At 35.3% G+C, this 25,772-nt stretch overlaps 1 protein-coding gene across 1 annotated transcript; it reads left to right on the top strand.

Annotated features, from left to right (window-relative positions):
• The first annotated feature begins 246 nt into the window (after window positions 1-246).
• On the top strand, window positions 247-22,212 carry LOC110440626 (sodium-coupled monocarboxylate transporter 2-like). The gene is made up of 17 exons (XM_021483800.1): window positions 247-892; window positions 1,944-2,012; window positions 3,949-4,000; window positions 7,670-7,737; window positions 9,032-9,112; window positions 9,522-9,595; window positions 10,721-10,858; window positions 11,571-11,706; window positions 12,833-12,921; window positions 14,711-14,823; window positions 15,427-15,497; window positions 16,191-16,277; window positions 17,164-17,399; window positions 18,463-18,566; window positions 18,918-19,027; window positions 21,625-21,739; window positions 22,172-22,212. The coding sequence occupies exons 1-16, from the start codon at window positions 539-541 to the stop codon at window positions 21,706-21,708; spliced, it is 1,866 nt and encodes a 621-aa protein (XP_021339475.1). The 5' UTR covers window positions 247-538; the 3' UTR covers window positions 21,709-21,739; window positions 22,172-22,212.
• Window positions 22,213-25,772: the final 3,560 nt, after the last annotated feature.

The raw sequence follows: 25,772 nt of genomic DNA, 5'->3' as shown, positions 1-25,772 counted from the left end.
GCTGCGTAAACCCCCGGTAGTTATATGAATTTCAAGACGGAATTTGAGGAGTGCTGGTTAATTCAAATTGGTAAGGAGTAACATGTGTATGAATCCTGACGCTACTCAACAAAAATAATTGTGGCCATCCAGGTAACGGCAACTCCAAGGAATAAGGAATTCACGTGCAGTGTCTGACGCTTTGTATCTTGAAATAACGCAATCATACGCCAATGATTAAGTGAAGGTCATCACTGTGATGTAACATTCGTTATGAGTTTTGACGATCACGAATTATCACATTGTAAATATGTTGTATGCGATACATATTCACCCTCGTCACTTTCTTACCTAATCATTATTGTACTCCCTTAGGTTCTGTTGTGAGTAACAATACGTATATATGCATATACATATATTTATGTTAACAGATCATTATATATTCAGGTTATCTATTATTCATCGCTTGGTGTCGGTTGTCTCCCTGGATTAAACTGTTTGACACCGTTCGTGATCAAGTCATTGACGTAACTTCATGCTGTGCCATAGTTAGGTAAAGATGGATTTAACTTTTGTTCCCGTTCCTAGTCCACATATCGCCGACTATATCGTTATTGCCGTTTTTCTATGTATCTGTATGGGGATCGGCGTTTACTATGGTTACCAGACCAATAAGACACCAACATTGGATAACTATTTCCTTGGAAACCGACGTCTTTTACTTTTACCGGTGGCAATGTCCCTTTTTGTGACTTTTGCATCAGCGATTTCACTCATGGGCACTCCAGCCGAAATATATGTCTACGGAATTCGCGGGGTGTACATAGGTATCGGTTATACCTTTTCTGTGATGATAGCGAGTATCACCGTAGTTCCTCTACTCTATCCGCTACGACTCACCAGTACATACGAGGTCAGTATTAAAACATATTTTCTTTCCCGATTTCGAAAGGTGTGGATGCATGTACTGTTTAAGCTACTCTTTTCTTGTTAACATTTTGATTAAGTTGAAAATTATCGGATGTTTTATGGTTTCCCTTGAACACCATTTATATTCCACGAGTATGGCAGAATATACCGATACTTTCTGATGAATATCAGTAATTTGTACCTTAGTAAAATATATATGGTATTCAACGGGGATTCTATTTATTACGTTATTTAAAAGAATCACGACGCAAATTTAGCGGGAATAAGTAGCACAAATTTGACGTCGAATTCTAGTGACGTTATGCTTGGCAACAAGCCAGAGCGTCATTTTGAACGGGAAACACAACGCTATGTAAATGTAAAAGTGTGTGTGCAAAAATGAGTACCAAAGTAACCACTGATTCCGCTGTCTCTTGATCTGAACTTGAAACTGAAAACTGTGAATCTGAACAATTATATTTATACTAAGCTTATTTACCCTCTTCCCAATTTCATAAGCATATTTATCGACGACAATAAACGTTTCTGAATAGATAATTATGGGAAAAAAGTTTATTTTGACGATCAGGGAGGTCAAATAGGTAATCAGCAATACGGTAGGGCAGGCTTACAAATCAGTTTTCCCTGTTTCTCTTTATTGATTTGTGGTTAAGACAACCAATTATACAGGAAAGTGCGGCAGGTCTTCGTGTGAAAGTTCATTGAGGCTAGACCAAGATTCAACCTTGGGGTACTTCAGTTTCTTTAACTGTTGCTCTATCTGACTGAGCCTATAGAAGCACCTTTGCCAAACTGTTCTTCAGTTAAAACCAAAACGGAACTAAGGGGATGATACTGTGTGTACGAAAAACCACAGTACAGTTGTATAGAGACCCTTAAGATAAACAGTAGCAGTTGATGGGTCGTTCTTTCATAACTTTTATTTATTTACTGTATTTTACAGGTTTTCAAACCTCTCCAAATATTTCATTCTATGTTATGACGCTAAACATTTTTGTACAACTTTTATTCAAATTATGACTTTTTTCACACAGTATCTTCAACTTCGGTTTCGTTCAAAAGGCGTACGTACGTTGGGGACAATGATTGGGATGCTGCAAACGGTACGTATGACAGAAACTTAGTACCAAAATTGATCCACATTTTTAAACTCTTTCTTCAGAAAGCTATATATTACAACTAGTAAGTGTTTACTTGTGAAATTTTGGCGACTAGAACGATACGTACTCTGTCGCCTTCATCAGAGAAAGGACCAGTGAAGCGTATGTACACAAAAGTGTAAATCATGCACGAGTTGGCAAAATATTATAGAAGTCGATTCGGATATGCTGTAAGCGTAAGTACACTTAGTAGTTATTCATGTTTGATACCGCCAATTTAAATTCAGCTATGCTTTGCTTGATACTTGGTCAGAGATGTGCGAGAGTCTATGAGCCCCCTCATCTCGATTCAGAACTGAGCAACTACGGCGTATCCAGATGGCTGCCTTTAGCAGCCACCAGAACAGGTTGCTTTCGCTGTCAAATACTCTCAAAATCATTCAATTATTTCGTTTTGAACCAGAAGAAATATTTTAATTGTGACACGTTCTATATCAGCTGCAGAAAATAACTTTAATATGTATATTCTTTAAGTTATTTATGTTCCAGAAACCTGCTTGGAAATCGTCTTTAATTTACAAAGTAGAATTATCCTTCAAAACTCGAAAAACCAATGATATGTTAAATTATTCTCATTACAGTATCTAATTTACAATCAATATCTCATTTCCTTCATTAACATATATGTTTTGAATTGCAGATAATGGGATTTTCCATTCGTGTATTATTTATCATAGAATAGCAATAACAATTGATGCAAAATAAGAAATAACGACATTTTGTATGAACATATGACGCTATTTGTTATTTTACTTTATAATTCATTACAATAAGCATTCCTTTGTTTTAATATTTTACTTGTGCGTGTACCTATACTTATTGAGAGATATTTTGCTTCATTAAATGTATGTGTTTAGATATAAAATATAGTTAAGGATTGAATCTTGCTTTGGTTGATGTCATGGGGAAATGAATTGAGTTGGTCTTGAAACAAATTTAATGAACTGCGAATTAGACAGGAAACCAGATGTGGCTTGAAAGGACGAAATAATTTGATACGGCAGTAAGATGTTCGACTGTATTTCATATAAGACGGAACCACATGGATCTACGTTGTTTCTTTTTGTACCGGGGGTTGATACTGACACAAGAAGTAGAATGGGTGGCTTGAGGGAGAGTTTCTAGGGCAGTAAAATGACTTGTCACTACCACTAGCAACCGTGAGCTGATAATATTTTGATGATTGATAGTTTTTGGTTGTTTTAACAATAAAATGTAAAATCTCATCAAGTTGCATTTTCTTTGTTTAAACATGTCAAAAGCTATTTTCCTTCGCAAAATCATACGCACAGGCAATGCTAATCTGGTCAAATTCATCGGCAAATAACGCAGGTTACATTTGGTAGTTGCATTGAGTCCAACTTAAAGTGGAATCGAAATAGTATTAGATGGTTTTCTTGTATCGTATTTCTTATTCTAATTTATATCAGTCATCTGAATGTGTATGAAAGTAGTGATTATTTGAGTTTTTATATACAGGTGGAAATTTTGATAACATTAAATTATTTATTTTGACCCTGTGCACACAGCATCATATTAATGGACCCTAGATAGACATTAACTTGCTACACTTGAAGAAGAAGCGTTTTGCACAAGAGATGAAAATATTTTCCAATGGGAATTGCAGAACAGTTTTAGGGTTCTGATTCTCTTAATAGGATAAGTTCAATTGGTTTTGTTCCTCTAAGTGGAGATCGGTAACAAGATCACGAGATGCAAGAGACCGTATTAGTTGCGACATAAGGTAAGACATAGTATACAGGAGGCCAAATACGTTTTATGAATTGCAAGGGTATCTTTTAATTCTTTGTACGAAACGTATCATGCTTATAACGTCACTAGAACAAGTCTTTGTATAATTAACTATCTGTCCTTGCAGGTTGCCTATATGGGAGTGACACTATATGCTCCAGGGTTGGCACTTCAAACAGGTTTGTAGAATTAGTTTGTTTCATTTCTATTTCTGATTTCTCGAATTATAGTACAGTAAATGCATGTTGAAGAAAAAAAATGATTGTCATTTCCATCAATAGTCAAAATTACTTTTTCGTAATATGTGCAAAATAATTTATAAATTAATTGCCTCTATTTATCTCAAATATAAGACGTTAATTATGATTGGCAAAGTCATACCACTTTGTCACATAAAATATAAAATTTTAAAAATGCTTGTTTTCATATTTTCCCCCATCTTTTCCCCCACTCAAATATGAATCTTATTGACTTCACAGTGATACCGGTACAATAATGGGGAGCTTTTCACAATAGAACCAAGAACTCACCTATAAAGTTATCATAAGCCAATATTCAGTCCTTTATCCTTTTTATTTTAATCTTTTGTCAAGTTCAGTTTTTGGACGTAAACACTAAAATTTCGTTATACGACGCTAGGCAAACATTCCTCAAACTTAAACAGGATCCAGTCCATCACTCAGACCTATACAGAACACAAAAAAGAAACGCACAAAGTTCCCCCCTTCAGTACACCTTAGCTGTAAGGAAATAATGGAATATTTGGTCAGGTATTACATCAAGAACGATCTCCCTTCTCAACAATCTACCCTAAAATCAGCCAAGCGTGACGATGTCATTGTGAGACTTTGTGAGCTTCTTTATTTCAAATCACGCGGCGTGATCAAGCCAAGCCGGAGTTTTTCAAACAAATAATCTCAACGGATACTCTAAGTTCAGCCACATTAATTTTCCACGTTGGCATTTTGATTTCGACATTGACTGAGATGCCACGCTTGAGCAAATTCAGAGGGGTAGAGCAATTGCGATGTTGATGGATGGTCATAGCCAAACTGCTGTCGTACGGCAGTTTGATGTTGGCCTGTGTACAATTAACCGTCTCTGTACATGTTTCCGTGCTACTCGGTTAGTTTCCGATCGTCCCAGGAGCGGTCGTCCGCGTGTAACGACCGCACGACAAGACTGGGTGATTCGATTGTCGTACTTGCGCAACAGATTCAAGACTGCTGTAGAGAATGCGTCGCATACCTTAAGTACTGATGGCAGACCAATTAGTCCTCAGACTGCCAGGAACCGCTTGCGTGCCGAGAGAATCATTGCGCGCCGACCTTATGTCAGGCCACCTCTGACACCACGGAGGCGGCAAGTGCGTCAAACAACGTTCAGCCTCTGGAATGGCCCCCATATAGCCCCGACATGTCTCCCATTGAGCATCTGTGGGATGAGCGAATTAGGAAACGTCGAAACCCCCCAACTTACAGGGCCCAGTTGATCGCAGCATTAACACAAGAATGGAACAACATTCCCTTAAGGCGAATAAATGTTCTCATGAATTCAATGCATAGGAGAATCCGTGCAGGGATTCGTGCAAAAGGTGCCCACACCAGGTACTGAGTAACTTTGCGTAACTACTGATGACACGAGTGACGTCACACAGACTTTTCCTCTACAGTATTGTAAAGAGTAGACTTGTCCCTTCATATTGATATAAAATTTTGTACAAATTTCCCAAAATATAATAGGCTTTTGATTGCATAATTTAATTGTGCGTTTCTTATTTTGTTCAGTATATTTCCATTTTCACATAACACGTTAATTGCAATGAATGGTTTTACTGCAGATGTCTTCATTTTGCGATATCAAATTGATTTTATATATTTTTATATACAAATGTTCTATATTGTGATTCAATGTCAAACGCAAGTGAGAGTCTTGGAAATGAAATGAAACAACATGACAAACAAATGAGCATATCCGCTATATTGAAATAGTTTAATAGCTCTCCTGGTTGTCTATCTTGATTTCTCTTAAATTCAACACCAATAAGTATAATTATTATAATATGCAACTGTAAATTGCTTGAAAGCCATATGATGTTTATGTTCACATTCAAAGCCTCTGCATGTACTTATACAGTGTACCATGCGATAACCCGGACGATATAAAAACGTGATAACCCTCGCCCTCGTACTTGTATTCGGTAACATTAACATGTGTAGATGAATATCTATATAGTGTATATCAAGGTGACACAGCAATCATTTCGCAAAATAACGCACGATTGTCGTACGTGATATGACATATTTATTTACCAGTTATTAAATTCGAGTTTAATAGGAAAGGTTAAATACTAGGTCACGTATCACGTGATTAAGGTAAGTAGAAAATATCAAAATCACCCAAAAGTGTCAATGATATTCTTCTGTTCATATTGTAGACTCTAGTAAATTTATCGATAATCCTAGATTTGGTAACCATTTTGTTTCAAGTATAAGGTTATATTTTCCCAGTTGACATAAATGTATCGAAGTATATCGAATATCCTACTCGACTACAGTCACAATTATGTGTTCCTCTTGCAGACATAAACTATATTATTATTTTGTTTTATTCTTTTTTTAATTTCCTTACTCAAGGGTCCTTATTCATGAAACCGTGCTCATGTTCAAGCACAGATTTTGTACTCAAACCAGTTTTCTTGTAACACACTTAAATAATGTGTAGCAATAAAAAGGTCAAAGGTAAACACTGAAACCAAACAGTATTCGGCTTTGAGTATCTTCAAATGTTTTCCAAATCATTGAAAAAATAAGAATTGTTTTATCAATTTAAAACTGAAACAAGAAATTAGGCTTGAGCGCAGAATAAATGCTTGAGCATGAGAACGATTTCTTTAGCTCAAATATTTCCTCAAAATTTTAACTTTTAACTAAATAATATTTATAATTTATTTTATGTCAAAATGATACTAAAATGAATAGAAGAAGATTTATATCATGCATAAAAAAGGACTTAACGATGAAGAGTCGGGATTACCAGGGGCTGGGGCGCTCCCTTTACTAAATGTATCCATTACTTCTGTCACAACTGCAGGTTGGCTATTGAGAAAAGAATACACCTGCTGTTAACCACTGTATGTTTTAAGAGGTAAATGAGAAAATCGAAAAAATCTGCTTTGATAATTGCAATATTTAGGATCATTAAATTTTCTGTTTGCTTTTAAAAACCCTATTTGTTGCCTACCACATTGTTTGGTAGTACCTCACCTTTGGCCTTTGTGGTGAAAATTCGAATCGGGGAAAGTCCCGACTTTACGTTCAGCATTTAGGGTAATCACAAAAACTGGTTAACCCGTTGCCAGTATAGTGTGACCGGGTGGAATACTGTGCTGGGTGCTTTCAATATGGTATACAGTGGAGGCACTCTAAAGTCGGCATCGGATTCTATCTGTTGAGGTCAAATTCTTCATTAAACGATGGACCACCTCCAGCCCAGATAAACACATGCACACATGCATTAAACACATGGTGGCACGTCATACAATGACCTTGGCTGTTAATAGGACGCTTAACACAATAACACCAAAACCAAACAGTTTCTCCCGTCCGATAGGTGTCCTAGCTCTCATATGGTTATACATATAATCTACATGTATATGTCACTGTGAGAATGTATATGTCAATTTTACTAATCAGATTTTTCAAATACACAAATAATGGAATTAGATTAGATAGAACATTTTTTACATTTACTGTGTATCACACTTAATACCACTTAAAGATCGTGTTACCTCGTCTCTTGAGGCAACAACAATATCAGACTTTGCAAATGACTGTTTTCTGTTTTAGTTGCTGGAATACCTCTGTGGCTCTCTATCGTTGTTATCGGGCTCGTTGGCACCATATATACAGCAATCGTAAGTATGGTTTTATGGTTTTAAAAAATATTAACATATATCTTCATGGAACAGCAATAGCAAATGAACTGACATTTATTCTCAAAAGCTCCTTTTAATATAAAGATCTATGCAGCCGTCTCTTAACTAAATACGTATCTATTACTAATTTACAATTAAGGTTGGTATTGTCAATCCTGTAGCACTGATACTTAAACTAGTAGCATGAATTATTTAACAATGCTTTTAAAATGCCAGTATTGTTGATTATGTCGATGGGTGTTCCAAACCGTGGTTAGCATACCAAATATAAACCTTTACCAATTATTCTTCATGAAGATGACTTTTTTACACTCAAATCACTATTGTAAGACCACTTATTTATTGAATCGGAGGAGAATGATGTTTGCGTCTATCATATTTTATCAGAGTTTCTCAGCGTTTTTCCACATCCATCTAAGCGTAACGGATTGAGTTAAGTTTGTAATAACAACAGTGAATCTGACTGGTGTGAAGTTTGTGCTTATAGAAAGAAAAGCGGACAGAAATTGAGTTTGTGTCTACGATTATGAACCAGATTGTCATATAGTTTTGAAGCAGAATGTGTGTATACTGTATCTGAAATGGTGTAGTTGTCGCGTTAACAGTTAAACTTAAGGGTTTTATTGAATCTGTGGTTTCCGGACAGCCGTATCAGTAAGGGTAACATGTACTTGACTACCAACTTTCGTCGTCGGGTAGAATTCGCAGACTACAACAAAAATCGCTGGAGAATCATTGCTACATTATTAGCTTTTAAATAGTAAAAAAAAAAACAGAACATAGTTAGTTTATGGGTATAAACCTTACTTAATAAGTTTGTGGGTAGTCCATTAACCTAGCCTGTCGTCAGTAAAAATAGGGATTTATTGTAAAGATCATATCGTAGCGCCATCTCGCTGCATTATCAAGTTTGAACAAATGCTAATATTTCTTTAAATAAACTTAGGTAATTTACTATTGTAATATCCTTGGAATTAACAAAAACAGTTTTACAACAATTTTATGGGGAAAAAATGTGTGTAAGTGATACCTTTTTAGTTGATCACAAAGTACACAGCAAATAGATGTGTATCGTACCTAAGTTCTTTTGCTATGTATCTTTTTTATGTTTTCTTTTCAAAGCAAATTGTCTAAATGGCTAGATATTCGTGCAATATATTTGAAATCTTAAATGAAATAACTCAATGATGAGGTTGTTAGGTACAAGAATGAGTTGTGAAGCTGTGCATATATTTGGCCATTTGTATTTGGCAATGTTGTTCTGCTGTTTCAGGGAGGAATCAAGAGTGTAGTTTGGACGGACGCGTTCCAGTTCGTTATGATATTTACAGGATTGGCAGCAGTTACCATAAAGGTGGTGCTATTTTTACATATAATTCCTGCAAGCATGCAATTTCGTCGATGTGGCATGGAATTAACGCATCGTAATACTATTTGAGCATGAATATCTTCACTGCTTCAAGTCAAATTATGGCAGCGGATATATACTTATACATATATAGAAAACATATCTTTCAATTATTTTTTTAAACACAAAATGTATATTTAAAACCTAAATGTCATTGATGCACTATATTACTCGTTTTTGCTATTAGAATATAGCTCGGATATCTTTAGTTCACTTTTATGAAAATCCATTATGTCATCGATTTGAAAATAATTACAATGAGAAAAAATCTAAATTAATTTATTTCTTGAAAGTAGATAAAAACGTTTTTTGAAAATCAATATAACACTTCATTATGTTTTTTTCATCTCAACAGGGTAGCATTCTCATGGGGACACGTTACTCTGTGGTAGGGATAGCGACTGAGGGGAAAAGACTTGAGATATTTAAGTATACAACTTTCTTAAATGAAACCACAGATATAAGAAAATAAAAAATAAGTGACTCGTTAATGTAATTTATGTTCAACCAAATAAAGGTGATAGCTTCACTTAACACAAAATATCAAAATCACCAAGATTGATTAACCCTTGAATATAACAGAGGTTTTTTGATTTTTTAAAGTTCTTTCCCTTCGCTTTATTGTGCATTGCAAGAAAAAAAGTGAACAAATGGGAAATCGAAATCGTCACGCTTATCGTAAATAATATTTGTAAGTAAACACGTGGTACATTAAGTGGCTGGACATGGTCGATTGGTGATATTCGGATACAGTCAATCGTGACATTGAATGACAAGGTGTTCAATTCCAGCTCTGATAAGCTCTTAAATAGATTCAGGTCTCGTATGAAAACAAAGGCAAATCAATTACATGAGGGGCACAGTTTGTTCCCACTAGAATGCCAGCAGTCACTTGGAAAACTTGAAAAGAGAGGAAAAGTCAGTTTTTCTGATAAAGGAAACATTTAAAGGAGAGGATTGAACTAACTCAGTTTCAATTATGGATTTCGTCCAATAACCAAAACAATTCATACTTTCTGTTTCATGTTTGTCCACCTCAAAGTTTCATACAAAGATAAGACAGTTATTTTATCGGTCGCAAAACCTACATTATTGGAAAAGTTATTGATTCAACGTTTCTGATACAATGGTAACAAAAACAAACCAGTATTTACATCTTCAACGATATTGGTTTTATAAAAATAAAATTGTGGAAAAATCCAGAATGTTCTTTTTCATGATTTTGTAATACTGCTGTTACTTATCACTACCTAGATGAATCACTAAACATACGAATAAGTACACATACGAATAAGTATACAAACGAATAAGTACACATACGAATAAGTACACATGCGAATAATTACACATACGATGCGTACACTCCCGGAAAAAAATAACAAGTTCTGATAACTCCTAGGCCCGGGGCTCTATCATTATTCTGGTTAACGAACGAGTAGGTATACTTTAAACTGACTAATTAAGGATATTCAAGTTTTGAGTAAGGTATATATGGCTACATTTCATGTCAGATTTTGAGAGGAGAGCACTTACAGAAAATCTTTGTATTTACAGCTTTGACCTGGATCCTAGAACTCGCCATACCATATGGGGAACTTGTATAGGCGTTACCTTTACTATGCTTCCGAACTGGTGTAACCAGTCCAGTATTCAAAGGGTCTCGTCTCTTCGCAGTGTTAGGGCTGCTAAAATGTAAGTGTCCATCTTCTTGTTGATTGCCTTTATTTACGAAAATTTGTTAAAGAAAGCAAGTGACTTACCAAAGTGTAAACAATAGCGTTACTGGATCTCAAAACCAACAGAACACAGGGAAAACAGATTTGCATGACTACCCTTACCAACGTACAAGGTGAAAAGCAGGAAGGAAGGGCCAATTGCTTTATTGAAGACACTCGTTTTACATCTAAGTCATATCCATGTTATCTCAGAAGTGACCCAGAATTCACAAGGATGAACAATATAGAATACACCGATATTCATATCAAACATGTAAATTTTGTAGAATGATATACATTTATATTATGATGACGATCAAAGCGCTTGTCCAAAGTCTACATCGACTGCATCCCTCAAAACACTGTATAGATATTATATATATGGGTCAAAGAAGTAATATAGACGGTATATTATATATATATAGATATTGTTGTTCCTAGCATTCGAAAATGGAATCGTCACGGTTATCAATTCATTTAGCGTATACAATGGATGTTACTTGTGACAATGTGGTAGACAAACAACAAAGTAAGTGTCCGGTCTAGAAAATGAGTAGCGTCTTTGATTTCAAACCTGATTTATATTAAATGAAAAAGATTTGGTTTCACGAAATTTCTCCTAAATACATCAATCATCTATTGCCAAACACAATCGGTTGCTAAAGGTATCTGTTTTATTCTATGTATAGAGTATTTTGGCTTCTGGGACCTATGGCCATTGTCTACTTCGTGTTTCTCGGATATTTGGGAATTCTCTTATACTCGTATTACAACGCTTTGGAATGTGACCCTGTCCAAGCCGGATTCCTCAGCAACTTTAATCAGGTACCATTCATACCCAAATATAATATCAGCACCCAATTAAAGCATCAGAATATCGACTGACAGCAACAAAGAAATGACGATATGGTAACTTCATATTTCACCTGTGAATTGTGTAAACGTCGTGGTGAAAACAGCCAATGCACAAAACCGTGTTCCCCCCAAATAAATAGCACTGTAAAGGCTGGCATTATCGCGTTGTGGAAATATTCATTTTCTACGTTGAGTAAAGTTACTTTTAAAAATATTAAACACGAGGATTTATATAATTATAGTAGATAGAGTATAGAGTGTCAGATCAATCGCGAACGCGAACATTTCCACACCAAGATCAGTTTGATTGAAGCAGACAGAAAACATCCCTCAGGTGAATGTATAGCAGAGAAATTTCAATTCTCTGGATGAAATTCTCAAATGATTCACCCTGGGCTTGAAGCAAGAATCAGATTAAATCATGATGAATATCAACACTTGAGCTGAAATTGCTGATTCTCTCACGGTAGGGGAACATTTATTAATTATTATTTATTATAAATACATGTTAGAGAATTGAGTACATGTTTGTAAACAATATTGTGTTTATACATTAGGAATAATACACCTTGGGTCATATCCCTTTGCATTATTTCGGAAGAAATAAAGAGGACATCTTGTGGATTTGAACTTAACAAAAACAAATATTCATTTACTTATAAATTTACTCTTTACTTTCCTTCAATCTGTATGTTAATGAAAGAAATAACAACTTACTTATTTTCCAAGTAAAGCACGCTTTGTATTGAAAACATCATTATACAATATCGAAGGGCCCATATAAAATAAATATAAGTGAACTATCCAATACGATATCCAGCTGTATTTTTGTAGCAAGAGAACCAAAATAATAAAAAAAAAACTAGTTCAACTTATTGTTTATCAGCAAGCAATATAAAAGGAATAAGATAAAAACAAAGTTAGGTTACGCTACTCTTTCCCATGTTTCTGAGGAAAATACCGTATTTCATATTTTAATTTGATAACACGTTTTGCATTTGTACCGAGTTCCTTTCCTTGAATCTAATCCTGGTATTCTGTTTATTATTATTACTTATTTTGGATTTATAGCTAATATCGTATTTTGTACTCACAGTTGATGCCTTATTTCGTGCTTGATGTAATGCGGTCACTGCCCGGTTTATCTGGTATCTACATCAGCTGTTTGTTTAGTGGCGCTCTCAGGTATTTAAATAACTTGATGTATTACGGTCACTCCCCGGTTTATCTGGTATCTACATCAGCTGTTTGTTTAGTGGCGCTCTCAGGTAAGTGGACGACTTGATGTATTACAGCAACTCCCCGGTATATCTAATATCATCATCAGCTGTTGTTTAGTGGCGCTCTCAGGTAAGTGGACGACTTGATGTAATGCGGTCACTCTCCGGTATATCTAGTATCTACATCAGCTGTTTGTTTAGTGGCGCTCTCAGGGAAGTATGACTTGATGAATTACGGTCACTCCCCGGTTTGTTTAGTGGCGCTCTCAGGTAAGTGTATGACTAAATGTATTACGGTCACTCTCCGGTATATCTAATATCTACATCAGCTGTTTCTTTAGTGACGCTCTCAGAAAAGTATGACTTGATGTATTACGGTCTTTGCCCGGTTTATCTTGTATATACATCAGCTGTGTGTTTAGTGGCGCTCTCAGGTAAGTGTATGACTTCATGTATTACTGTCACTCCCCGGTTTGTCTGGTATATACATCAGCTGTTTGTTTAGTCGCGCTCTCAGGTGAGTGTATGACCTGATGTATTACGGTCACTGCCCGGTTTATCTGGTATCTACATCAGCTGTTTGTTTAGTGGCGCTCTCAGGTAATGGTATGACTTGATGTATTACGGTCACTGCCCGGTTAATCTGGTGTATTACGGTCACTCTCCAGTATATCTAGTATCTACATCAGCTGTTTGTTTAGTGGCGCTCTCAGATAATTATGACTTGATCTATTACGGCCACTCCCCGGTTTATCTGGTATCTACATCAGCTGTTTGTTTAGTGGCGCTCTCAAGTTTGTGTATGACATGATGTATTACGGTCACTCCCCGGTTTGTCTGGTGTATTGCGGTCACTCTCCGGTTTATCTAGTATCTTCATCAGCTGTTTGTTTAGTGGCGCTCTCAGGTAAGTGGATGACTTCATGTAATGCGGTCCCTGTTTGGTTTGTCTGGTATCTACATCAGCTGTTTGTTAAGTGGCGCTCTCAGGGAAGTATGACTTGATGAATTACGGTCACTCCCCGGTTTGTTTAGTGGCGCTCTCAGGTAAGTGTATGACTAAATGTATTACGGTCACTCTCCGGTATATCTAATATCTACATCAGCTGTTTCTTTAGTGACGCTCTCAGAAAAGTATGACTTGATGTATCAGGGTCTTTGCCCGGTTTATCTAGAATCTTCATCAGCTGTTTGTTTAGTGGCGCTCTCTGGTAAGTGGATGACTTCATGTAATGCGGTCACTCCCCGGTTTGTCTGGTATCTACATCAGCTGTTTGTTTAGTGGCGCTCTTAGGAAAGTGTATGACTTATGTATTACGTTCCCCATCCGGTATATCTAGTATCTACATCAGCTGTTTGTTTAGTGCGCTCTCAGGTAATTCTATGGTATAATGTAACCTTCGTTAACATTAGAATGTATCAATTATTACAGAGTCTATATACTCACCTTTACTGGTCCTACGGAGGGTCAACATAATTTGTCAGTGGCGATTTGATTAAAGATTACTGATAATCTAAATTTCAATTGTTTTTAGATTTCAAAGAAAAGTAAAATATCCCACTTGAACTTTTTAGATTTGGTTGTTTTATTCTGTAAAATTCCTGATCAGTTGATTTACCTGAGTACTACGAACAATTAGAAATACTAACATTATACAAATTTCTCTATTTATGACGTCGTATTAATACACATCCTTTTATCAAATAACACGAACAAGTTAATTTCAAGGTTTGAACTTTGTTTTGTGATTCAGCACGCTTTCGTCTGGAATCAACGCTTTAGCTGCTAATACTGTGGAAGATATTCTAGGAGACTGCGTTAAAAAGTCGAAAATAGTTTCACAGACATTTGCAGCAAAGATATTCGGTGAGTCGTACTAAACTCAAGCTACACGTTTTATGCATCAAAGACAAGTCGATCGTTACTGAAAAAACAATGTGACTGTCTCAATATTTTAAAGAATTAACATGGCATTTGAGTACTCACATATTTTTTGTTTATATCTGTGTATCTGTGTACGTTTCAGTTATCAGTAAACTAACCGTGAAGCCTTTATTCCTAGCGCTGGAAATACATATAGACATCTCATACGTTTGAGTTCAATGACAAAGACATCAATACGAATGCTGTATTTGATACAAGAAACACTGGCCATTTCAGATCATTTTGTTTCATTTATAGTTTTGTGTAGAGTAACATGTAATGATTTTATTTTGGCGTTATGCGTCATTGGTCCTGTTGTGATCATATCGTTAAGATGTGCTTGTATTTGGCCCTTATATGTAGACTATGATATAATTGATATAATATCAAGATGTTTTATCTTTTATTTAGATATCAGATATGAAAAACATTCAAATTAACTTGTCACATTATTTAATGGTAACACAAAAAATAAATAAATTGGTCAACTAATTTACCTTCAAAGAACTCTTAATACGTGCTGTTTACCTGCATATTTTGCTGTAGTGTTTTCGTACGGACTGGTAGTCATTGGATTGGCCTACGCCATTAACTCAATGTCTGGATCCATCACTCAGGTAATTTTTATTTAAAGAGGGTGTGTTTAAGACATATTTATTTTTGTTGAACCACGCACCACGGGATTTGCTCTCTCTGTAAGCTAGGTAAAGGCACGTCTATAGTTGAGGAATCCTCTTGCAGATTTTGGGACGTTAATATTGGGTCTGCATCCTCTTCGTAAAATCCCTATTTCATTTTCTCTCTCTCTCTCTCTCTCTCTCTCTCTCTCTCTCTCTCTCTCTCTCTCTCTGTCTGAAACTCGCAAGATTTGCGAGAGATTTACTCACGGTTAACTTATTATGACACATTTATTTTGAGTACGCCAATCGGTCTGGTTAGATATACCACCTTAACATAGAAACAACTAACGGAGAGATAGTCATAACGGTAGAAATAAGTATCTGGCCAATGATTGATAAAGTCATTACTTGTAATATAATCAACGATTTGGAAACTTTCCCGCAATCCAGTTGACATCCCATACACGTGACCGCTTATGAACAGTTGTTTGATAAAGTAATAAATATTGTACGATAGGGAGCTTACAACAAAACATGGCAGAATAACCTGGTATCCAATCTAGATATTTCTATTTTTAGAAAATANTCTCTCTCTCTCTCTCTCTCTCTCTCTCTCTCTCTCTCTCTGTTACCATGTCATTCACATGTAAACTCTACGCAGTCGCTTAAGAGATTATATTTGTCCAACAGATGGCCCTTTCAGTATTTGGGGCGTGTGGAGGACCTTTGGCCGGACTCTTCTTTCTTGGAGGAATGATACCGAAAGCTAACTGGATAGTGAGTATAATCGGAATGTCAAATAATAAGGAAATGGACTTTTAAAAAACGTTTAAACATAATAATAAAAAAAATACTAGAATTATTTTTTTTTACTTTAGGGTTATATTGAGTCATTATTCAAAATATTCTTTTTTATCAAGAGTACATTTCAAAATAAAATAAAATAAAAAATTAAATCAGATTTTATTAAAAACAATTGGACATGTCAACTAGGCACGCTTATCGTCTAGATTCGTTGTTATTTAGGAGTTAAAAGTTATGTTTTTTATTATCGCGCGTGTGTTTTTCATTGTATGATAACGATACTTGGGGAAAACGATGCAACATTATTCAGTGTATTTGTTCTTATGAATTTACGAAAAATACGGGAAGAATACAAGAGCCAACGAGGTAATCTTATGAATTTTATTTTTAAATTTGTTTAGCCGTACGTCAAATGAAATTTTAAAAAAAGCATGTGCGGTACATTATGGCGTTGTGGAAATATTCATTTTCTACGTTGAGTAAATTACTGTTAAAAATATAAAACACGAGGATTTATAAATAGTAGATACATGTAAGAGTAAAGAGTTTCAGATCGATCGCGATCAGTTTGATTGAAACAGACAGAAAAAATCCCTCAGGTGAATGTATAGCAGAGAAATTTCAACCCTCTGGATGAAATTATCAAATGATTCACCCTCGGCTTGAAGCAAGAATCAGATTAAATCATGATGAATATCAGCACTTGAGCTGAAATTGCTGATTCTCTCACGGTAGGGTAAATTTGTTTAGCCGTACGTCGAATGAAATAAAAAAAAAAAAAACTGTGCGGTACATCTATATGTTTTGGTTTTTTTTTATTAATTTATTACATGAAGTTAGTTTGTTGCTTTTTATTCAGGGAGCCATGGTCGGCAGCTTGACGGCTCTTGCTTTCAACATGTGGATCACAGTAGGGTCACAAATGTACGGTGCGAAACCTGTAAAATTAACCCAGAACCCTACGAGTGGATGTTTCCCAAACAACCTAGTAGTTACAATGAACGACACTTCGATGTACAGTTATAACAGTACAATGAACACCACTCCGTTCGGCGACGCTGGACACTCAAGCATGTCATCAAACGGTGTTATCGCGTAAGAAATAATATTGTTCTTCCTTCAGTATAGAGCCAAGTCTGCTCACATAAATACCTTACACAGTGTATGTCGACTTGTTTTTGTTTTTGTTTGTAATACTTTGATAAAAAAAAACAAAAAAAATCACTGATTAATTAACCGAGTAAAGTTATCATACGTAAAAGAAATTTAACAAACATCTTGCATTTCTTCATATTAAAGTTTAATAGAAAGAATGCAAGACGCAGCAAGGTAACAATTACATTGTGCAGTAATGATCTAAAATGTGTATTAACTGTTAGATTCGATAAATTTTGATGGCAATGTATTGTCAAATAATATCGTTATAAACAAAAACAAAAAATATATCATACTTTGAAAGATGTTTTTCTTCACTCGTTAAACATTTTGACATAAAATCACACCCTAATGACGATAACTCCATCTGACTGTGATTATTGGTCGATGATAACATATAATGCTAAACTGAAGTTTGTCTCTCATAATGAAAATTGGAAACTCCGCTTATTCTATTCGAAACATATAAATAATACTTACATGACTAATAAAAACATCCGGAATACATAACGGGTAAAACTAATACTGTTTAATGTTTTGAAGAAATGAAAGGTTAGAAACAATTCAACCTATTTGTTATTTTTTTTTAATAATTATTTATCTTTAAGCAAACAAGTTTGAAAAGCGCACATTCCAAATCGGAATTGATTTATATTTTAACGAAACTACACGATAAATGTGTTGTAATCCATTGTTGAGTTTATAAACGTTCTAAGGAACTGGAGCTATCAACCATGTCATACAGCAAACAAATGACAAAGTGTTACATGCAGCATGCATCGTGTTATTAGTAAGAATATCACAGAAACACTATTCCGAACTTTTTTTAACCAGTTTACTTGCTTGCAAGCCTCTAACAGATGGACAAAACATTCTATTAATCGTAAATGTTTCTTTAAGACATCAAAGCGTACGGACTGAAAAAAGGTTAATCCTGTCTGTATTCTTTCTATGTATTTTCTTTTTTAATTATAAAAATCAGATATATTATCTTACCTTACAGTCCGGATGAAGCATTTTTCCTGTACAATGTGTCCTACGTATGGTATGGTTTGATTGGATTCTGCCTAACACTGATCATTGGCATCGTCGTGAGCTGGTTAACGGGTATGTTGTCATATTTGTTTTGGGGGAAATAATTATTACTTTGTTAAGTTTGTCTAAGGTTAGTTTCGAAAATAACAAATTGAGAAGGAGGCTACTACCAAGAAAGGAGAAGTAGTTATATACATATCCACGGAAATAATTACTCAGAATTACTGTTGCCCTTATAAGCGTGCAACAATGGAGCCTCGTAAATCCTGCAACATCCGGTAAAAGTGTCCCTTTGATCAGCCACAGTTCAAGAGGACATATTTGCTTTCTTGTGATTAAATCGTATCAAAGCTGAACTCTGTCACATTTGACACAGATGAAGTTGGCTGTATTAAATTAACGACATTTGTGTTTAACATACAGGTGGTGATCGCGGAGAGCCTGTGGAAGCCCGTCTGATCTTCCCAATTTGTAGAAAGATATGCTGTCTGAAATCAAAATATGTTTATGAAGTTGCTGAGATCAATGAGAAGGTATGGCAGATAACAGACAGAAGGCCTCATTTTTCCCAAAAGACTAAGTGAATGTTATTTTATTTGTTTTATATAAGGTAGCAATACTGAGGAATGTCTTCTTTGATTAAGACTCTTCGAAATAAGGACAGAAGAGTCGATATTGGCCTAATTATTCAAATCACCCCGCCAGTTTGGGTAGCAGATCGCCCGTGAATTGGTTTGAATTTTCTATCGAAGGTCACTAAATCGTTAAGTTATAAACTGAAAGGAAATAGGAAACTTCATAACAAAATTGTGTACATAAAACTATTTTTTGTCAGAACATGACATTAATATTATTTTCTATGATGGAGAAAATCATTTAACGGATACTTGGCGAATTCTAAATAACGATTGCAATAAGTGACATCAGATTGCTGGCACCCCTACCCGTAAAAACGATATTGACACTTAAGTAAACAAACCAGTACCAAGTTATCTCACCTCAGCTAAGCGATGGATGCGATGTCCTGATTCTAATTCGAGATCCACTTAGCAATTAATGTGTTATCCTGTCACCATTTATACTACATACTTATTGAGCTATAAACTCAACATTGTCTTCACACAAAGCTTTTCGTTATATTATATATTTTAAAAGTCACCAGGTCATTATTTTCAAATCTTCCTTATTTGAAGATTAAAAGAAAAATGAATTTGTGAAAAGAAAACAGTTATCTATGGTTTGATTGTGAGTATGTTTTTTGAAGTATTTCTTTTATAAATAACGTTTGTTTACGATGTTAACTTTGTGTTGGTATCTCTTGAGATCCTGATATTATTTTTAGTGTTGGTATCTCCTGAGATCCAGATATTGTCTTTGTGTTGGTATCTCCTAAGATCTAAATGTTATATTTAGTGTTGGTATCTCGTGAGATCCAGATGTTATCTTTGTGTTGGTATCTCCTGAGACCCTGATGTTATCTTTGTGTTGGTATCTCCTGCGATCCAGATGTTATCTTTTGTGTTGGTATCTCCTGAGATCCAGATGTTATCTTAAGTGTTGGTATCTCCTGAGATCCAGATGTTATATTTAGTGTGGGTATCTCCTGAGATCCAGATGTTATCTTTAGTGTTGGTATCTCCTGAGATCCAGATGATATCTTTGTGTTGGTATCTCCTGAGATCCAGATGTTATCTTTAGTGTGGGTATATCATGAGATTTAGATGTATCTTTAGTGTTGGTATCTCCTGAGATCCAGTTGTTATCTTTAGTGTAAGTATCTCCTGAGATCCAGATGTTATCTTTAGTGTTGGTATCTCCTGAAATCCAGATGTTATCTTTAGTGTTGGTATCTCCTGAGAATCAGATGCTATTTTTAGTGTTGGTATCTCCTGAGATCCAGATGTTATCTTTAGTGTTGGTATCTCCTGAGATCCAGTTGTTATCTTTAGTGTTAGTATCTCCTGAGATCCAGATGTTATCTTTGTGTTGGTATCTCCTGAGATCCTGATGTTATCTTTGTGTTGGTATCTCCTGAGTTCCAGATCTTATCTTTGTGTTGGTATCTCCTGATATCCTGATGTTATCTTTGTGTTGGTATCTCCTGAGATCCTGATGTTATCTATGTGTTGGTATCTCCTGAGATCCAGATGTTATCTTTAGTGTTGGTATCTCCTGAGTTCCAGATTTGATCTTTGTGTTGGTATCGCCTGCGATCCTGATGTTATCTTTGTGTTGGTATCATCAGAGATCCAGATATTATCTTCGTGTTGGTATCACCTGATATCCTGATGTTATCTTTGTGTTGGTATCTCCTGAGATCCTGATGTTATCTTTGTGTTGGTTTCTACTGATAACCTGATGTTATCTTTGTGTTGGTATCACCTGAGATCCTGATGTTATCTTTGTGTTGATATCTCCTGAGATCCTGATGTTATTTTTGTGTTGGTATCTCCTGAGATCCAGATGTAATTTTTAGTGTTGGTATCTCCTGAGATCCTGATGTTATCTTTGTGTTGGTATCTCCTGAGATCCTGATGTTATCTTTGTGTTGGTATCTCCTGAGATCCAGATGTTATATTAAGTGTTGGTATCTCATGAGATCCATATATTATCTTCGTGTTGGTATCACCTGATATCCTGATGTTATCTTTGTGTTGGTATCTCCTGAGATCCTGATGTTATCTTTGTGTTGGTATCACCTGAGATCCTGATGTTATCTTTGTGTTGGTATCTCCTGAGATCCAGATGTTATCTTTGTGTTGGTATCTACTGATATCCTGATGTTATCTTTGTGTTGGTATCACCTGAGATCCTGATGTTATCCTTATGTTTGTATCTCCTGAGATCCTAATTTTATCTTAAGTTTTGATCTCCCACAGTTCCTGGTGCCGTTGTTTTTATTCTTCTTTGAATTTTGGTCTAAGGTGGTGTTCTGACACGGTAAAAACCTTTTAAATATACATCACACATATTTTATTTAGAGACATGTCCAATTTCAGAACAGATTACAAATTATTAATACCTTGACGTTTATTTTTACAGATACATGTACTATCCTTTATTTTAAGAAATACATTTGTTTGATATCTAAAACGCTTGAGGTTACTAGCATGTCTGTTTTGATTTGAAGAACATGCATCCGATTACGTTTGAAGCCAAGGGACCACCCATCTATTTCCAGCCTTACGATGACGAAGGCACATCTACGTTTTAGCGACAAGTAGCAACTGCCTCTGGTTAATCCGGTATACATCATTTGTATATATTATTAGTTGTTTTAAAACTGATCACTTTAAATATGAATACAACAATATGAGAATAACCAACGCTTGAATATTTCACCTTTGAACCTATCATCTTAAACAAATTAAAAGAATATTTCAAAAGCAATGATCTTTCACATGATTTTGGATCCGTTAAATTCTCATGAGGTATTTGGCTCAGAAATAATATGCGGTCACCATAAAGCAAGTTTTATTACTTTTGTTTTATATATTTCTTAATTTATTCATTTCACGTTATAAATAGTATATTAAAAATCATCATATATATGTAATTACGGTAGATAAAAAATGTAAGCTGATTCAATGATAATAAGTTTATATGATATCTCTGCATCAGGCAAAATAAGCAAATATTAAAAAAGATGTGTTCTGAAAAAAGCCATTATTTTACAGGGTACAAAAAGCGCGAAGAGTCTTGATTGTGAATATCAACATTGTCAATAAATTCAACTGCGCTTTTATAAATTTTTGAGTTTTGTGTTTTCTCTTTTCTTTTCTCCCCTGAACTGCTGTTTATTTGGAATGCAATAATTGGTATTCTTATTGCAAGGAAAAACAAGGTTAACGACCATGCAAATACTGTATTCAGTGAATTGTGTTTTCCAATGATATAGACCCCTGATATCCTTCACGAATCTGTCTTGTATCAATTCCAGCAGCAATTGGAAAATTAAGAGCAATTGATGACAAAAATACAGCAACTTCCAGTCATTGGTTGCATGTTTCTCTGTTTGTAAAAACAAATAACGTCATTTGGTTCCTTTAGAAATTGAGATTATTTTTTTATATCTAAACATCAATTTAGTAGAAGTCCAGTCTATTTTGCACTGGCGGACAGAATTTCTGAGAAAAGGCTCCGTATCGGGAGTACCACCAACAACGTTCTCATTTTGGCAACAAAATCTGAAAAGTTAAATAAGCAAAACCATACTTACAGAAAAAGTTTTTGAATGCTAACAGAAGTAGCAATAAATTAATATCAATAAACTGTTATTAAGATAGACAGTTAGAAACCATGCATGGAGGAATGCTACCTCTAAGCAAGCAGGCATTATATCTTTTAGTCTTATTATACATAAGTATATATTATTGAAACTAGTCATCACCAACATTACTTACACTTCTGTGATTTGAGAGGATCATGTTCAGAAATACTAATTACGTTTATAAATTATCTGAAAATATTCTATTGATAGGAAGTGATATTACGGGTATGTAGGTTGAAATATGAACTTTTACGTAAGATATTCAAATGAACAAGCATTTGTGTTTAATTTAACATTTTGATAAGAAATGAAGTCTTTAGAGAGATGACATCAAAATTCTTTTAACAGAAACCTCGTTTTTGACGTCAGAAAGTCGAAAGACGAACATGGAAGAACACGAGTTAGTTGTTTGTAAATTTCTTATGAAATTTCATGATACATGTAATTGTTATGGAAATGAAGACCTTCATGTCCACCCAAAACCTATATCAAAATACTGTTGGTGCTTGCCCAAATGTTTGGCCTATGTTATGGGGAATGTAGGTAGCTGACAATAAACAGGGCATTGTAAGAATTTTGAAGGCTGGGATTATGGTCAATTTTGCTGTGATTTAGAGTCCTCACCCAAACAAAATCAAGACTGGTGGAATGGGATTCGTTTAAAAGGTCTGAAATACACATGCTACATTTATATGGGTCCAATACCAGTACTGTATGTGTATTTTAGACATTTGTAACGAACCTCTCTGACCGACCTGATCATCAAATATGTCCAACATATCGCTTTATGTAATATTACAGTGTAATTAAGGGGAGTTGTAAATGCAGGAGCTGTAATGTTTAAAGTTAGGGGGGTCGCTACCACTGTGACATGTCATAACTATATGTCAATATTGAATATTGGTTTTAACTGGACAGCTCCGTTCTCTATATAAACAATAAACAATTCAATCGACCCCCAAACCATTTTTACCTGTCTGTGTCTCAACTTTCAAGTGTTCCTTGGATACACACCTTGTCTTATTAGGAAATGTTCACTGTTCACAGACTGCCATACGGTTACACGAGTGTTTGTCAACTCTAAGTGAGACGTGTATTTCTCTACGGGATGTTGCTCTTGTCAGTCGCGATGTGAAACCTTCAATTTCATTGGTAGCGGTGTAACAAAACCAACCGATGATTAAATGGCTTACAATTATCGACAAAGGGAAGTCACTCCGCGTGACGTATAGTGCCCGAGGCTGAACTTGTGATGTGTCTGGAGGTTCCGGGACATTCGATGATGGATTTTTGTTTTGTAATGTTTTTGTTTTGTAATGGGATTGTTTTCCATTAATCATCTGTTGTTACAGACAAGTATTTGCCTATTGCATATGTAACAAAAGCATATGTTTACCTATACGTTTCCATGTAATGCTAAAAACAAAAATATTACAGAACAGGAGTCTGAGTCTTGTCTTTTTAATACTTTCTTCAAACAGACTAGTTTTGATTGATTGATTTGTAACGGATCAGGGTGTTTGACGCTGCTGCATGCAAATATATTTGTGTTACGATACAGCACCTGTAAGCTAAGATGTGCTGATAGGGTTGAATTATGTGTCCGAAGTCATGACACCGCTGTGCTCAAGCCTACTTTCTTGCAACTTGTCACAAGATTTCTAAGTCAAGTTTTAACATCGAAAACGGTATACGGCCCTGAATCTCTCCAAATTCCTTCCAGATCAATAACAAATGTGTTTTCTTATATAAAGGTATCAATGGGATAAAAAAAAATCAATTTGAGTTTGAGCACGAGAATGGTTCAATAAACACGGGCCAAGGACGTTCGGTACAGTACCAAAGAATGGATTTTTCTTATTAATTTTTGTCGAGAAGATGTAAAAGGAATCATCAAGATGAGCTATATTCATAAGACATGTTTAACCATTCATTGGGAAACATTTATAACAGCTCTTTTTAAAAGAAGTGGTCCATAAAAAACACATTGCCATGAGCAAAAATGCCTGGCCAGATCAACGTTTGAACTTGGAACTTAAAATGAACAGTTATTCAGACTCGAGACTTATATATTTACAGAGCCTACCCTTTAATAACTTTGTTATCTAGGAATAATCAGTGCAGTGTCTTATCATTGGCGTCAAAACCCAGGAAAAACTGGACAGGGGAAGTTACTCAAAGCCAGAAAATCTGTCAGCTTTACGATGTGAAACTTGAGCCCAAGTGCAACATATCGATACTTATTTCAGGATTTCGCAAAACATCTTACCATTTCTGAACGAATAGATCAACTGAATGTTGTTCACCATGTGGTTTAATCAGTCTGTTGCCATTTTTCCTTACCCATTGTCATATTAGATTATTCATGTCATTGTGCAGAAAAATGATATGGCCAAACCTGGTTATACCACTCGATACATCCAACTATTGGAATTTCAGTACTGGTCAGAGATGATTAACCCAGTCTTTCCGTTCGAGATTCACGTTTTAAATGGAGGACTTCCTATGCGTTATCCGACTTTCAGAATGTGTTTTCCAATGACATCGACCCCTGATATCCTTCACAATGTTTCATGTATCAATTCCAGCAGCAATTGGAAAATAAAGAGCAATTGCTGACAAAAATACAGCAACTTCCAGCCATTGGTTGCAAGTTTCTCTGTTTGTAAAAACAAATAACGTCATTTGGTTCCTTTAGAAATTGAGATTTTTTTTTATATCTAAACATAATTTTAGTAGAAGTCCAGTCTAAATTGAGCATATTGGAATGCCAATGAAACGCAAAACCATAGTCAAAATGTTGTTTGTATACAATTCTACTGACCCATCCGAACATTTCCTATAATGGGAATATGCACTACTAAGCAAAGACTTGTGAATCCCATACCAACAGCAATGTGTCTACTTCATGTTAGTAATGTTTCCCACAGGTATTCTAAGACTAGTTGAATCAACATGCACAACCTGTTCCGTTTTACCTTTTCATGTGGCCCACCAAATTAAAAAGT

This window comes from Mizuhopecten yessoensis, unplaced genomic scaffold, assembly GCF_002113885.1.
Source record: "Mizuhopecten yessoensis strain PY_sf001 unplaced genomic scaffold, ASM211388v2 scaffold11185, whole genome shotgun sequence".
In the NCBI taxonomy this organism is placed as follows: Eukaryota; Metazoa; Mollusca; class Bivalvia; order Pectinida; family Pectinidae; genus Mizuhopecten; species Mizuhopecten yessoensis.
The sequence above is the reverse complement of the archived record's forward strand: the minus strand, read 5'-3'. Positions and strand labels throughout refer to the sequence as shown.

Excerpts from the sequence above, each read along its gene's own strand:
- LOC110440626 (XM_021483800.1), top strand. The coding sequence starts at position 539 with ATGGATTTAACTTTTGTTCCCGTTCCTAGTCCACATATCGCCGACTAT. Across the intron at positions 9,596-10,720 it reads AAAAGACTTGAGATATTTAA|CTTTGACCTGGATCCTAGAA; the intron begins GTATACAACTTT and ends TTGTATTTACAG. Across the intron at positions 18,567-18,917 it reads CGTCGTGAGCTGGTTAACGG|GTGGTGATCGCGGAGAGCCT; the intron begins GTATGTTGTCAT and ends TTTAACATACAG.